The sequence below is a fragment of the Macaca thibetana genome, chromosome 2 (assembly GCF_024542745.1).
Source record: "Macaca thibetana thibetana isolate TM-01 chromosome 2, ASM2454274v1, whole genome shotgun sequence".
Taxonomy (NCBI): domain Eukaryota; kingdom Metazoa; phylum Chordata; class Mammalia; order Primates; family Cercopithecidae; genus Macaca; species Macaca thibetana.
In genome coordinates, this window is record NC_065579.1 from 105,656,538 (window position 1) to 105,672,548 (window position 16,011).

Consider the following 16,011-nt stretch of genomic DNA (forward strand, 5'->3'; position numbering starts at 1 on the left):
CAGAAGAGAGAAAACTGTGTAACGAGGCCCCTGAGCCATGGCTGTGATTCAGTGTGACTCATCCCTCGGAATGTAGGGAGCCGTGGTATTTCACTGCTGCTGTTTTACATAACCCTCTCTAATTGTTCCACACATAGAGTAAGATGTTGCCAGGCCTTCACTCTGGGTCTAGTATCAATTTAGGTTCCTTTGGTAATGGAGCCCTAAGAGCCAGTTCTGAGAAGGTTGGAAAGGAAGCTGTAGTCAGTTGAGCAGAAAGGAACCCAAGAGCTCTCTCTGATGTGTCAACGTCTCCCACAGCAAAGCCACCTGTACACAGACTTTTGGGTAGCTGAGTCATTCTTTATTAATCTGGAGGCCGGAACAGGTGACCAGGCCATGGAAGGAAGGTGTCTACCAGGATATTTGGCTCCTTCATGCTATGGACCAGGGTTATTGGCTTGCTGAGCAGGCCCACTGTTCTGTCTTTGGTATCCAGTGTCCCTGACCTGGGCTGCACATGACTTGCGCTGGCATTCTGCCCAGCATAGTCCTCTGACACTAGGCTGCTCCTGGGCCCCTGAGCAAGGGAAGCCCCTGGACCTCCGTGCTGTCTGTCCCCACAGAGGCCGCATTTACCCTGCTCCTTTACTGTGAGCTGCTGCAGTGGGAGGACCGGCCACTGCGGGAATTCCTCCACTACCCATCGCAGACAGAGTGGCAGCGGAAGGAGGGACTGTGCCGGAAGATCATTCACTACTTCAACAAAGGCAAGGTACGCGTCATTAGGCAAGCCCTTTAGCCTTCCAGCTTCTGCTGTGATGCATGGCATCTTGACACCATAGGGTTAACAGCAGCTACAGGGGGTGGTGTGTGGGGTGGTGAGTGGGTGGGTGCCTATCTATGTGCCTGAGATATGGAGACCACATGATTTTCTCTGAGGGAGAAAAAGACAACAGCTTAATTCTGTGACTTGAAAGCCATATCCAGATTGTAGGTGTTAGAGACTACCCCACATACCAGCTTTGCCTATCTATAAATACGAATGCTTCTACAGCAGGGGCTTCTGGAACCCTGTTTGTTTTTATTGGATTTACTTAAAGAACTGATATGGCTTTCTAATCTGCTGCCATATAAAATATGAGTGGTAGAAATGAATGGATTTTAATCACAGCCAAAGGAGACCTAAACTGCTTCTTACTGGTATGTGTTCTTTTCTTAGATTTCCCTTCCCTACAGCACAGCCAGGGCTCCTCTCGTATCGGGGTTACTTTCCATCAAACTAGTTTCTATGGGATCGGCAGCATTGTCAGCACTGGTTTAGGCTTCCTTGGGGCTCCAGCCATTCCGCTCCCATCTCTGGGAGAGCTCTATGTGGGGCCCTCTGACTACCTACTGTTGAATGTGGCCCATGTGCTGGAAAAACTTGTTGAAGCCATTTTCTCATTACTAAGCTTTGAGCACGTTTTCAAGCTGAAATAGGGTCATTCAGGGAACTGTAGTAACTGAGCCCCTGACTCAAATAGAAATTGGTTTTTGAGATGAGTTTTTTCATCAAAAAGAAAGATGTAAACATTAATGGCTTTTGCCTATAAATCAGAAAACATTCTTCAGTTTTACATAACATGGGGGACTTCTGTGTTTGTCAAAAATATTCACTCAGAAAACATTTCCCCATGCAGAGAATGCACTGGTAAGCAGGAACCTTTCCAAAAGCACAGAAACTCTTATGTAACCTAGCCCAGAAAGGATGCCCATGCTCAGCTCTCAGCCAGCCTGTGCGACTGATCCACAAAGCTGACCCAAAACCTCTGGTCCTTGCTGATCCAGGACCTGACACAGAGCCCCTCACTTGCAGTTTTAGGCTGGTTTTCTGGCTCCTGGCTAACCTGGAGCTGCCCCTCACCTACATGCCCAGCAAGCCCTCCTAGCTCACAGGGAATGACATAAGCATGGTGTGAGCATGCATGTGTGCTTCTAGTGCGTTCATTCTCATTTCTTTCCATGGGCACAAAGTACAGAGTAGAGAGTTATTCTAATCTGACTGAGTCTGCCTGTGGGATGCATGAGCATTGATGGTCCCCTCTTCATCCCACATTATGGTAATGCATAGAAAAGCAGGATTAAACTTTAACATGGACTAGGGAGTAAAACACAAAGTGTGCCTGAGTACTATAGATGGACAAGAAGGAGAGAAGGACTAGGAGACTCCATAGGCCACCTTCTCAGGAATCTCCTCACTTCTGCAATCCTGCCTTTGCCCTGAATTGCTGGAGGAGCAGAGTCTATGCTGAGTAGAGACCACTCAGTGAGCCCTCTCATGAGTTTATCCTCAAAGGAGCAGTCATCAGGCCCACTGTCTTAGGCTCACACAGGAGGCCTACCTTGTCTGTTCCTGTGCCTCAGCTCCTGATGAAACCATCAGGTGAGATTAACCAGTTCTTCTTGAAAATATTCAGGGTTTTCAAGAAGAAAACCATGGTTCTAGAAAAGCAAAACGTAGATGCTATGGGAAAAAGATGTTCTTATGGCAGGGATGCTTGGCACCAAGAGAAAAGCCACCTTGGCAACAAGAGAAGGGCAAAGAAAGAAAGGAGGAACAGGTAGTGAGTTTCTACCTCTCAACACTGCCAGCACACCCTGCCTCACAAGGCAAGCCCCTCCTGGCTTTTCTTCCACACATTACCCCCAAGACCTGCCCCATAGGGACTGCTCATTTAGGTGATGATGGCCCCATGTAGGGCTAAAGATGCCCTGCCTGCTGACAGTAGCTTCCAGTGAAACAAATGTCCTCCACTGGGATCAAGGCTCATCTGTCTTGCTGGCATCTCTTCCCTAGTTTGTAACCCTGCTGCTCCAAGGCACTCGCTCCAAGGCCTCTACTCCAGTTATCTTTAGAATGAACGAGGACAAAGAGTAGTAGAAGAGAAGTGACTGGATTTCAGAGACTGGTAAGACATTTTAGAGTAGCTTTGCTTTCTGCCTGAAGGAGGGAAACCAAGGGGAAAGATGTAGATGGGGATGCATTGCACCTGTAGTACATTCGCTACCTCTATGCAGAGGCAGCTCTTAAAGCCCCCAGACCCACCATTGTTCCAGTACACCCCTCAAAGCTGGCACATGCTCTCTGGTGTCTGCCTTAGACAACACAATCTCCCTTGGTCCCATGTTTATGTCCTGGGTACCCAAGAGGATTAGCCGTGGCTAATAACATGGCCATAGTCTAGTTCTGGGCCATTCTGTCCTGTAGTGAGGTAGTTGACTTATAAACCTGCTACAAGTTGGACTGGGCTCTGGTCCACAGAGAGTCAGCTCTCCCAGGCCAGACAAGGAGAGAAGGAAACTCCAAAGAGACAGGATGTGGCAGGGTGAGAGTTGAGAGAAGAAAGGGGTGATGTGAAGGTCAGAACTGGTCCTTATCTCTAGGTGGAGGAAGCAGGCAGGAGGAGAAGCTAGACAGAGGCTAGCAGAGCATCAGGGCTACACCAACCACTTCTGTGGGAGTGGGCTTGAGCTCTCCTGCTTGAGGGTTTACCATGGTCCACACTCTTTTGAAGGAATGACTGTTACTTCTAATATGTAATGTGCAAACAGACTGGTGGCCCATGCTTTTCCCTTCCTTTGCCATTTGATTAGAATGAGCCCTAAGTCAGTACAACTTTTTGTGCTGTCCCTGCAAGGGAGCAACAAGGATATATAAAAGCACATATTAGGCCAGGCAAGGTGGCTCACAATTGTAATCCCAACACTTTGGGAGGCCAAGGTGGGCGAATCACTTGAGGTCAGGAGTTCAAGACCAGCCTGGCCAACATGGTAAAAGCTCGTCTCTACTACAAATACAAAAGTTAGCCGGGTGTGGTGGCGCACGCCTGTAGTCCCAGCTATTCGAGTGGCTGAGTCACGAGAATCACTTAAACATGGAAGGTGGAGGTTGCAGTGAGCTGAGATTGCACCACTGCACTCCAGCCTGAGTGACAGAGCAAGACTCTGTCTCAAAACAAAACAAAACAAAACAAAAGCACAAATCTGCAGGAGCTGGTAGAGGTGACTGGATTTTAGATACTGGTAGGGAGTTTTAGAGTCAGCTTTGCCTCCTGCCTGAAGGAGGGAAACCAAGGCGAAAGATGTGGATGGGAATGCATTGCACCTGTAGTATATTTACTAACTCTGTGCAGAGGCAGCTCTCAAAGCCCCCAAGCCCACCAGTGTTCCAGCATACCCCTCAAGGTTTGCAGGGTGTCTTAAAATTCTTGGTCCTGGTTCATTCTAAAGATAATTATGGTGGGGAGGGATGCCTTGGAGCATCAGGGTTACAAGCTAGGGCAGAGATGCCAGCAAGATAGATGAGCATTGATCCCAGTGGAGGAGAAGACCTGTTTTTATTGGAAGCTACTGTTAGCAGACAGGGCATCTTTAGCCCCACATATAGCCATTGTCATCTAAATGAGCAGTGTCCCATGGAGTGGCTCTTGAAAGGCTGGCCAGAAGTCTCTACACAACTCAGCTATAAACTTAGCTAGCCCCCATGAAGCTGCCAGCCAGATAGACCCTGTTCTGGGTCCATTGCTGAAACCTGCCCAAGCAGCACTTGCAGAGGACTGATATACGCCCTCTTGAAAGCTGTGATAATGGGGGTACAAGAGGCTTTCTAGCTCACTGAGGCACAGGCATTATATTAAAGCAAGGAGTCAGGGTCTATTTAAAATTCCGTTTGGCTGGGCATGGTAGCTCATGCCTGTAATGTCAACACTTTGAGAGGCCAAGGTGGTAGGATGGCTTGAGACTACAAGTTTGAGACCAGCCAAGGTAACATAGCGAGACCCCATCTCTATAAAATATTTTAAAAACTAGCCAGGCATGGTGGCACACACCTAGCCCCACCTGTAGTCCTAGCTACTCAGGAGGTTGAGGCAAGAGAATCTCTTGAGCCCAAGCATTAAAGGTTGCATGCCAGTGCATTCTAGGCTGGGTGACAGAGCAAGACCTTGTTTCTAAAAAAAAAAAAAAAAAACCGCACACAACAACAGCAACAACAAACACCTCTTTGGTTTGTTTTAATCTTTTTAATCGGTCCTGCAGTTTCAATCCATGTGGTGTTAATTTCTTTGAAGGATAGAAAAATATATTCTTTTGAGAAACACAATTGCAAATGAAACAATGTTTTCCTTCTCCCTGATGCTATTTCAAAGAGTATTCTTACAAATATAGTCCTTATGTTTAATGATTTATGCTGAAATATTTACTGGTGAAATTATATCTGAGATTTGCTTCAAATGCTATGGGGAGGAATAAGTGAATGGGGTATGAATAATACAAGATTGGCTGTGAATTGGTCATTGTTGAAGCTGGATGATGGATAGGGGTTTATTCTTCTAGTCTCTCTATTTTTCTATATGCTTAAATTTCCTATAATAAAAAATTTTTATTAGTATTGAGAAGTTGAGGAGTCTGGGTAAAATATCAAGTAAACTAATGACCCTCAATCTAACCAAAAGAGGTATATATATATATTTATTATTATTATTATTATTATTATTATACTTTTAAGTTCTAGGGTACATGTGCACAACGTGCAGGTGTGTTACATATGTATACATGTGCCATGTTGGTGTGCTGCACCCATTAACTCATCATTTACATTAGGTATTTCTCCTAATGCTATCCCTCCCCCCTCCCCCCACCCCACAACAGGCCCCAGTGCGTGATGTTCACCACCATGTGTCCAAGTGTTCTCATTGTTCAATTCCCACCTATGAGTGAGAACATGCGGTGTTTGGTTTTCTGTCCTTGTGATAGTTTGCTCAGAATGATGGTTTCCAGCTTCATGTCCCTACAAAGGACATGAACTCATCCTTTTTATGGCTGCATAGTATTCCATAGTGTATATGTGCCACATTTTCTTAATCCAGTCTATCATTGATGGACATTTGGGTTGATTCCAAGTCTTTGCTATTGTGAATAGTGCCGCCATAAACATACGTGTGCATGTGTCTCTATAGCAGCATGATTTATAATCCTTTGGGTATATACTCAGGAATGGGATGGCTGGGTCAAATGGTATTTCTAGTTCTAGATCCTTGAGGAATTGCCACACTGTCTTCCACAATGGTTGAACTAGTTTACAGTCCCACCAACAGTGCAAAAGTGTTCCTATTTCTCCACATCCTCTCCAGCACCTGTTATGTCCTGACTTTTTAATGATCGCCATTCTAACTGGTGTGAGATGGTATCTCATTGTGGTTTTGATTTGCATTTCTCTGATGGCCAGTGATGATGAGCATTTTTTCATATGTCTGTTGGCTGCATAAATGTCTTCTTTTGAGAAGTGTCTGTTCATATACTTTGCCCACTTTTTGATGGGGTTCTTTGATTTTTTCTTATAAATTTGTTTAAGTTCTTTGTAGATTCTGGATACTAGCCCTTTGTCAGATGGGTAGATTGTAACAATTTTCTCCCATTCTGTAGGTTGCCTGTTCACTCTGATGATAGTTTCTTTTGCTGTGCAGAAGCTCTTTAGTTAATTAGATCCTATTTGTTAATTTTGGTTTTTGTTGCCATTGCTTTTGGTGTTCTAGTCATGAAGTCCTTGCCCATGCCTATGTCCTGAGTGGTACTGCCTAAGTTTTCTTCTAGGGTTTTTATGGTTTTAGGTCTAACATTTAAGTCTTTAATCCATCTTGAATTAATTTTTGTATAAGGTATAAGGAAGGGATCCCGTTTCAGCTTTCCACATATGGCTAGCCAGTTTTCCCAGCACCATTTATTAAATAGGAAATCCTTTCCCCATTTCTTGTTTTTGTCAGGTTTGTCAAAGATCAGATGGTTGTAGATGAGTGGCATTATTTCTGAGGGCTCTGTTCTGTTCCATTGGTCCATATCTGTTTTGGTACAGTACCATGCTGTTTTGGTTACTGTAGCCTTGTAGTATAGTTTGAGGTCAGGTAGTGTGATGCCTCCAGCTTTGTTCCTTTTGTTTAGGATTTTCTTGACAAGGTGGGCTCTTTTTTGGTTCCATATGATCTTTAAAGCAGTTTTTTTCCAATTCTGTGAAGAAAGTTATTGGTAGTTTGATGGGGATGGCATTGAATCTATAAATTACCTTGGGCAATATGGCCATTTTCACGATATTGATTCTTCCTATCCATGAGCATGGAATGTTCTTCCATTTGTTTATGTCCTCTTTTATTTCATTGAGCAGTGATTTGTAGTTCTCCTTGAAGAGGTCCTTCACATCCCTTGTAAGCTGGATTCCTGGGTATTTTATTCTCTTTGAAACAATTGTGAATGAGAGTTCACTCATGATTTGGCTGTTTGTCTGTTATTGGTGTATAAGAATGCTTGTGATTTTTGCACATTGATTTTGTATCCTGAGACTGCTGAAGTTGCTTATCAGCTTAAGGAGATTTTGGACTGAGACGATGGGGTTTTCTAAATATACAATCATGTCATCTGCAAACAGGGACAATTTGACTTCCAAAAGAGGTGTACATTTTTTAAAGGAGGAAATGGATAATATCACCTCTTAATGAAGGCCACTGCAGCCTTCCCTCAGGCTGTTGCATGGGCATGTTACTATAACAGGAGCCATACCACAGAAAGCCTGGAATCTAACTAGGCAAGGATCATCTGAAACCTAATTTAAGGTCAAATAGTTCCATAAAGGAAATTGTCCGACCTACTGCCAAGTCCTTGAGTAGGCATTTTCTTCTTGATTTCCATACTTGTTTTGGAGCTTAAACAATCTTAATCTAAAAATCAGTGTTTCATTAACTTATCAAATAAATCTTTACTGAGTACCTGATACATCCCTGGCATTGTTCTAGTCTCTGAGAATAAAACAAACAGGGTCCCTGCCCTCTTTGTGTTTATCATCTGATTGAGACTAATACAACAAAAAAGTAAGTAATTTTTTAAAATTAAGATAACTTCATAGTAACAGAACAGAAATGGACAAGGAAGTGCCTCTTCTTGACAAAGTAGTCAGGGAAGGCCTCTTGGAGGTGGAGACATTTGAGCAGAGACCTAAAAGCTATGCTTGAGCTAGAAAGCCACACGGCTGTTCATGACCCCCAAATTGGTTTTGAGGCATATGTTCTTTGTGACACAAGTTGGAGCTGGCGGGAGACCTTTTGTGTGTCTTCTGATGTATTTAATGTGGGCTTCGGCCATTCTGAGGATGAGATGCTGAAGCCCTGTTTCTATTTCTGACACAGAGCTGGGAGTTTGGGATCCCACTGTGCAGGGAGCTGGCGTGTCAGTACGAGAGCCTCTATGATTACCAGAGCCTCAGCTGGATTCGGGTGAGCTGTGCCCTTCCCCCCACCCCAGCATCCCCCCCCCCCCCCCCCCCCCCCCCCCCCCCCCCCCCCCCACCCCAGCCCTGACTGGCATCAGTTTCTAAATGAGCATTCTCTATGGGCCTAGCCCTTGGTTTAGTGCTGTGGACAATACAAGAGAAACAAAAGCCAAGACTCCTGCCCTCAGGACACTTGCAGTCTGACTAGGAAACCAAAAAGAACACCTGAAAAATAATTGTATGATCTGGACCCCAAGAGCCATGGTGCTCAGAGAAGGGAGAAGTAGCATAGGCAGGATAGGATGGTGGTTTCAAGAAAGAGAAGGAGGTGGCAGCTCAGCTTCACAGAGAAGCTTTTCCTGGAATGGTTTTGTTTATGGATGCTTCATCCAAAATCTTTATAAGAGCTTTCCCCACTTTGCTTATGGTCAATTTTAAACATGTTGTACTTGCTGCCTTCTTTGATGCAGAATATTAAAAAATTAAATTAAATGCCCGATGGGCTTTGAAGGTCTGCACCAAATTTTTTCTGGTTGCTGGTGCTGGGTTCTCAATCATAATGGCTGCTGATTTCATCAGCGAAAAAGAGGCTAGCAGTCTCAACTCACCCTTTCTGCACCCTCATCCTTGTGGCTAACTCTCCTGTTCTCTGATCCAGATTGGTGTTTGGGCATGTTCCTCTAGCAGTGGCTTCTTAACCCGTTCTGGCAGGCTGGCTTGATTTAATGCATTAGAGCTATCTTCCCAATCGAAGTTTCAGTGAGTTTTGTGTGAGTGTGAAGCCAGGTCAGCCACAACTAAAAAAGTTACAGACCTTGGAATGCTAGACATCATGGATATTAGTTAGCTTTTCAAATTTAAAATATCTTAACTTGGAATGAGTACCAGTGCTGTTAGCATCTGAGCCTTCGTCACTACAGTTGTTAGCATCTTTAGTCAGATAATAGATGAACAAGAGTTGGACTGATACAAAATGGTGGTGAGAATTGCTGATAGCCAGCTACAAGCAACCTAGTCAGGGGTCAACTGGTATAGTGAGTATTGGTCAAAACCAGAAATCCCTGGGCAGAAAAAGTCCATGTTAAAAGTGTGCCTCCCAAGTACAGGAATCTATAGGGCTGAGTCCACTCCCTAGGAAGGACATTCACAGCAGCTACACAGGGCTGCAGTGGGCAGGGCTGTCCCCATCCCACCATCAGACAGTGGTGATGGAGGGCCTTCTCTTCCATAATGCAACTCCCCAGAGAGAGGCTGGTCATGTCTAGAGGCTCACTTACTTCTTATCTAGATTGAGTTGCCATGATCCCTTTCTGGAAGACAGTGTCCAGTTGGGCCTAGGAGAACTTGCTTTGGATACCAACAGCAGTCAAGCCAACCCGAAGACCTTTCTCATTCACAGAAAATGGAGGCCAGCTACTATGACAACATTATGGAGCAGCAACGCCTGGAGCCTGAGTTCTTTCGGGTCGGCTTCTATGGCAGGAAGTTTCCTTTCTTTCTTCGGGTGAGTCCATTCAGATGGTCACAAGAACTTATATAATTTTACACATAATTCACTTAAAACCTGTATTCTTGTCTTCCCCTTTTTGCCTTTTCTGCTGAATACTTTTTTACAGAGGATAGACCAGTTAACAACAGGCATTTGGTTTTATTTGACTGGACTGGCTGCCAACTTCAGACTCTGTTTTAGTCTGCTCTGTTGTTCTGTAGCTACCAGGAATGTGTGAGGGTGGCTTTCTTACCAAATCAATGGAGTTTCTTCAGGAAGTGACCAGGGTCTAAGTATGTCCCATAGGTACCTTCCAACTTCTGCCTCCAGTGCCTGGAACCTCCATTGTGAGTCTTCTCAGCCATACAGGGCGCCAATAAAGCCCTGACCTTAACAGTAGACTGACCTCTTAGAGTTTGTCTTCTGAAATGATGGTTTTTCCTCCTGGCTGCACTGTAGCCAGCAGGTGGTTCCTGGGATCCTGAGGGAGCTGCCAAGCACTGTGTTTGGCTGTAGAAAGCCTCTTATAGGCAGCCAGTTCTCTGACCCAGGATGACAACAGCCTTTTCTCCCTACCATTCCCTGGCAGGTTGAACCAGAATATAAAAAGAGTGGAAAGGATGACTGAGTATAGATCTACTGACACCAGTTGTGATTTTCTTATTTATTCAGCACAACTCAGAGGCTCCAGGAGTAGTCAGTCAACATACACTGCAGGCTGAGTCCCATAGAGATGTGTTCTCAGATGATCTAAATGAAGCTGCCCTGATGTGTGGGCCCTGGAGCAGTTGAGACCTAATCTCTGATCACCCCCAGTTCCGATATCTTTAAAGTTCACTGTCCACAAGTCTCAGAAAGTAGCTGGGAAAATTCCCTTTGATATGTTTGGGATCCTGTATTCTTGGAGAAATTGGGTTAGCCAATGAGCAATAACAAACTTGTTATCACATCAAAGGTCAACCGGGCTTAATAGCTCCTTAAAAAAAGCTAGTCTGCTAGCGGCAGAGTCCAGGCTAACCACATTGCAGAAGTAAGGCAGGTCAACTTGCACTTTTCTTGGGCAGTAGTCATTCTAGGCTAGAAGGAAAAATGATCTGTGTGGGCACTGGTAATATGACAGGAACAGCAAGCTCACTGCCTAATTTACCTAGTTGTGATCCCCGGGAAGGCTGTAACTGTTCCACAGGAGTGTGTTTCTAGTAGCAGAATGGGAATGAGTTGAGAGAATTTCTTTTTTTTTTTTTGAGACAGAGTTTCGCTCTTGTTGCCCGGGTTGGAGTACAATGGCACGATCTCAGCTCACCACAACCTCCGCCTCCCAGGTTCAAGCGATTCTCCTGCTTCAGCCTTCCCAAGTAGCTGGGATTACAGGCATGCACCACCACGCCCAGCTAATTTTGTGTTTTAATAGAGACGGGGTTTCTCCATGTTGGTCAGGCTGGTCTTGAACTCCCAACCTCAAGTGATCCGCCTGCCTCGGCCTCCCAAAGTGCTGGGATTATAAGTGTGAGCCACCGCACCTGGCCGGAAATGAGAAGAGAGACTTTCTTAAGAGGACTAGGCTTCCTTCATCTCTAGTGACCATCCAGCCCAGGCATTTCAGGAGTGGCATATTTACTAGCCCCATCAACATAGATCATATAAGAACAATGGAAGTGGTGGAGGTCAGCAAAAGAAGTAGAAGCAGCTGTACAAGAATTAGAAACCAAAAGTGTTTCCAGAAAGTCCTTTGACAAACTAATGATTCTGGTCTTGTAACTTGCCTTTTTCTCATTTTATCTTTGCAAATTATGCTTTCTCGTCATTTTCTTCTTCTTGTGTAGATCCACAATTTGTACATCAAAATTGAGATTTCACTGTAAAACATCATTATTTTGGATATTACAGAATCAGGCCCTGGTGTCCCCTGTTTCTATTCTGCCAAGCAGGAATGCTCCATCATGGTCCAACCTGTTTCCCACCCTTTCATGCACATGTCACAGGGCACATTAGTGTCTCAGGGTGCTTGGAGCTTTCTGACAGGTAGGACCTGGCATAAAACCTGCATCTAAGCCATCCAAACCATGCTCACAAGTAACAGTACAAATGTTCAAATGTGGTTTCAAAGACCCTGGTAATGGAGGAAGAATAACAAGAGGTGTTAGGAAATATCACCCATCAATACATTCCCATCTCCACACAAGATGCAATCTCAAGGGGAGGTATAATGCATGTATAATTCATGCATACAAATTTCCTCGGCCAACCCACATGCTACCTTCCCTTATTTCAGCTGCTCAGTTCATCTGTGGCAAACATAATAAGTCCCAGTGGAGGTAGCTCTTTGCCTTGCAGATGGTGAGAACCAGGTACAAAGGAGTGGCGGCCAGATCTGTCCTTTGTGGGAATGCTGGGGCTCTTGCCCAGGCGAACATGAAACCAACAGTCAGCCTCAAGGTCAACACTGTGCATTGTTCCTGCTGGGCCTTCCCCAGAAGGCTAGGCTACTCTCCTACCATCCCTGAATGCACAGGCCATCTATTACTTTAGCTCTGTCAGCTTGGTTTCTCTGGACCATCTGCCTGCTTCCCCTCACAAATGTGATTATTTACTAATCTGCAAAGAGTCAGGAAAACATCCAACCCTCCCTTCTTGAGGGAATTTTTATTTCTCATCATTTGACCCATGAACAGACATTGTTGAGGGTTGTACATATGAATGATATGAAAAGGCCAGTTCTTCACAAGTACTTTCTTTGTTAGTTTTGTTTATCAAGCCAAAGATGTAGAAATGCCTCTGTCCTTTGACTACTGGTCTATTCCACTGGAGAGGCCAGCCTGTTCCTCCTGACCTTAACTTCCCTTCTAGTGTGCCCTTCCATTCTGATTCATCCAGACACATGGCCCAGGCCAGACGCAGTGGCTCATGCCTATAATCCTAGCACTTTGGAAGGCTGAGGCAGGTGGATCACCTGAGGTCAGGAGCTCAAGACCAGCCTGGCGAACATGGCGAAACCCCATCTCTACTAAAAATACAACAATTAGCCAGGCATGGTACAAGATGCCTGTAATCCCAGTTACTTCAGAGGCTGAGGTGGGAGAATGACTTGAGCCCGGGAGGTGGAGATTGCAGTGAGCCCAGATTGCAACACTGCACTCCAACCTGGGCAAGAGAGTGAGACTCTATCTCAAAAAAACAAAAGACAATACAGATACATGGCCCAGCCTTAGCCAAGTTCTCCCATAGTGAGAGAGGAAGTAAAAGGGAGACAGAAATCCTATTTCAAGAAGGTCAGGGTGTTCCAAGGCCTGCCCTGTGATTAACCCTCTCCCGGGAAGCATATGGCTGGCCCTGTGATGATGGCTCTCTCTCTCTTTCTTCCTTTGAAGACATGCCAAGAGGGGCTGGCAGTGCCTGATACCATTTTGTTGAAATGGGTCTGGTTAGGCAGTTGGTTGGGCAGACTGTGTCACCGGTGGGTTTCAGGGGAGCTTGCTCCAGCCACCCACTCATGACCGGCTATGATATAGGCAAAGCAAGCAGAGTTGGGGGTGCCTTGTCCACGAAGAGAAAAACTGAGACATAACCCAAACTAAATGTGACATAACGTAAAATTTTAAGAAATCTGTACTTAGAATGATGTCTATTTGTTCTGCTGACATGTTTGCAAAGGAGTTTGCTGCCAAAGGGTTATTAATGCAATAAACAGCTACTGAATGCCTCCTGGGCACTGGGCAACATTAGACTGTTTGTCTCAACTAATAAAAGTGATCCTTCAGAATCACACACTTGATCACTGCCCCCCGCCATTTAAATTTATTTGATGGCACCCATAGCAATCACTCCTTGGTAACACTGGAGTCAGGGTCAGGGTCTTCCAAGGCCTGCCCAGTGATTAACCCTGTCCCAGGAAGCATATGGCTGGTTCTGTGATGCCTCTTTCTCTCTTTCTTCCTTTGAAGACATGCCAAGAGGGGCTGGCAGTGCCCCTCTGCCCAACTGCTTTTACCAGTTCTCTACACAGACACCTTCTTTCCAGCTCCGCCTTTTCCTGTCTTGATTGTTGTTGCCCTGGTTGTCACAGTATCCACATAGATTGCCCTTCTCCACTCATACCATACCATACCAGCCTGACCTAGGTGGACCTTTCAGGACATTTTTTAAACATAATTTTTTTAAAATCACATCTCCCACCTTGCTCTCTTTCCTGTGTAAGGTTTTTCTCCTTCTTCCAAGCTTCTTGCAGCCTGTACCCTTCCCTCGGGGCTGCCACACCACAGTGTAATTCTCGCTTTGTTTTTCTTCTCCCTCCTTGATTGTCTGGAGACTGAGGGCAATGCCCTGCGCCTGTCCCAGGGCCTGATACAGAGAAGACTCCTAAGATATGTTTGTGATGTATGTAGCTACTGACTCCATTGTGGAGGTTGGGGGCTACAAATAAGGTATACATAGAGTGTGCTCTTATGTTTGTGGCAGAACAAAGAATACGTATGCCGTGGCCATGACTACGAGAGGCTGGAGGCCTTCCAGCAGAGGATGCTCAGTGAGTTCCCGCAGGCTGTCGCCATGCAGCACCCCAACCATCCTGATGACGCCATCCTACAGTGCGATGCCCAGTGTATCTTTTGATACTGGGTGGGAGGACGGCAGGGGCCCTGGGAGGTGAGGTCTACCCAGTCAACTGCCCTCTACCACATTGCCAACCATATAGGTTAGATATCCCATAGCCCTAAACCTGAGTGTGTCCTCATTGCTTAGCACACACTTAGAAACGCACTAATGCCTCAAAGAGGAAGCACTGGCGTGCCCTTAGCAGTGGGTGGTCTAGTCATCAGTGGGACTTCAGGAAGGTCTTTATCCCTCAGACTGGCTGCTTCCAACAGCTTAATCCTCACCCTGCCCTATGAGGAGTCTGCCCAGGCAGCCAGGAGCAATCACTGTACAGGGTGACTTGGGGTCCTATCAGGGCTCTTGTCACAGGAATACCACCTGTGCTGTGACGTGCGCCACTCCCATGTGTACTATTATTGTCCCTTGTCTTCGTCAGGTGGACTGGGGCAGGGCCCAAGGATGTGCGGAGCAGGAGAGGATGGGGGAGTTCCTTTGGTTTGGTGGCACTTGGAAGTCTGAATGGAAACACTGCCCTCCCCCTCACCTTTCACACACAGCTTCCTTGGGGACCACATGACAGATGCCATGACTATGGCAAGCTTGTTTCAGAGAAGGGAGGGCAAGTGGACTCTTACCTGCTTTTTTTCCACAAAGATTTCAAACAGTATTTTATTTAAAAGTTGTTCTTCAGTAAATATACTTTACCTATAGAGGGGAAGCCCAGACCCTTGTAGCCTTCTCTCACTCCCATGGGGTGGATGCCTGCATTTCCCTCTTTCCCTTTGTTTCTTAAAGGGGCACCAGAGAACACTTGGCTGTTGACATCTCACCTTGGTTGAATGCTCATGAAACTCAACTACTAGAGCAGGGAGAGGGAGAGAGCAGATAGAGATTTACGTAACTGTGCTTGGCTCTAATCTGCCCCTGGAGATGCCACTGCCTCCACCACTGGGCTGTCAGTAAGGAGCAGGGGCTATGGTGCACTTCTCCCCTTTGAGGAGATAACAGGGGTCAACCTCTCAGGTCCATCTCTGGCAAGTCTGCATTTCTCCTTCACTTCCTGCCCAGACTTGCAGATCTATGCAGTGACGCCCATTCCAGATTATGTGGATGTTCTGCAGATGGATAGGGTACCAGATCGCGTCAAGAGCTTCTATCGCGTCAACAATGTGAGGAAGTTCCGGTACGACAGGCCTTTTCACAAAGGCCCCAAGGACAAGGAGAATGAATTCAAGGTGAACAAATCAGGAAAACAGGGGCAGTACACACAGCAAGTCCAGGGGCAAGCTCAACTTTCTTGGGAACTCACTGTTTTATCCCTCAGGTAGGCCGGGTGTGGCAAAACTTGCCTAACTGCCCACACCTGCCTGTTCCCTCCCTACAGAGCCTGTGGATTGAACGTACCACACTGACCCTGACCCACAGCTTGCCTGGCATCTCTCGGTGGTTTGAAGTGGAGAGAAGGGAACTGGTGAGACATGTCTCAGATGAAGCTGAGCTTCACAACTGCTCCCTCAGCCCCAGCTCTGGGGGCCCTTCTCTAAGGACTGAAGATAAAGAGAGCTTCGGCCACCTGCCTGGCCTAGGCTCCCACAGGTCAACCCTGTGCTAGGATCTTTGTGTATCTTCTCTCATCTAATCCATACAACACCCCTGA

The 16,011-nt window shown here is 45.9% G+C and overlaps 1 protein-coding gene across 6 annotated transcripts in view; it reads left to right on the plus strand.

Annotated features, from left to right (window-relative positions):
* Positions 1-16,011, plus strand: part of DOCK3 (dedicator of cytokinesis 3) — a 688,972-nt gene that overhangs the window by 644,842 nt on the left and 28,119 nt on the right. For all 6 annotated transcript variants that reach the window (XM_050780657.1, XM_050780653.1, XM_050780654.1 and 3 more), the window contains 6 exons: positions 606-754; positions 8,193-8,279; positions 9,675-9,779; positions 14,220-14,361; positions 15,423-15,589; positions 15,739-15,825. In XM_050780657.1, the coding sequence (XP_050636614.1) occupies positions 606-754; positions 8,193-8,279; positions 9,675-9,779; positions 14,220-14,361; positions 15,423-15,589; positions 15,739-15,825 (737 nt within the window). The remainder of the gene's footprint in view (positions 1-605; positions 755-8,192; positions 8,280-9,674; positions 9,780-14,219; positions 14,362-15,422; positions 15,590-15,738; positions 15,826-16,011) is intronic.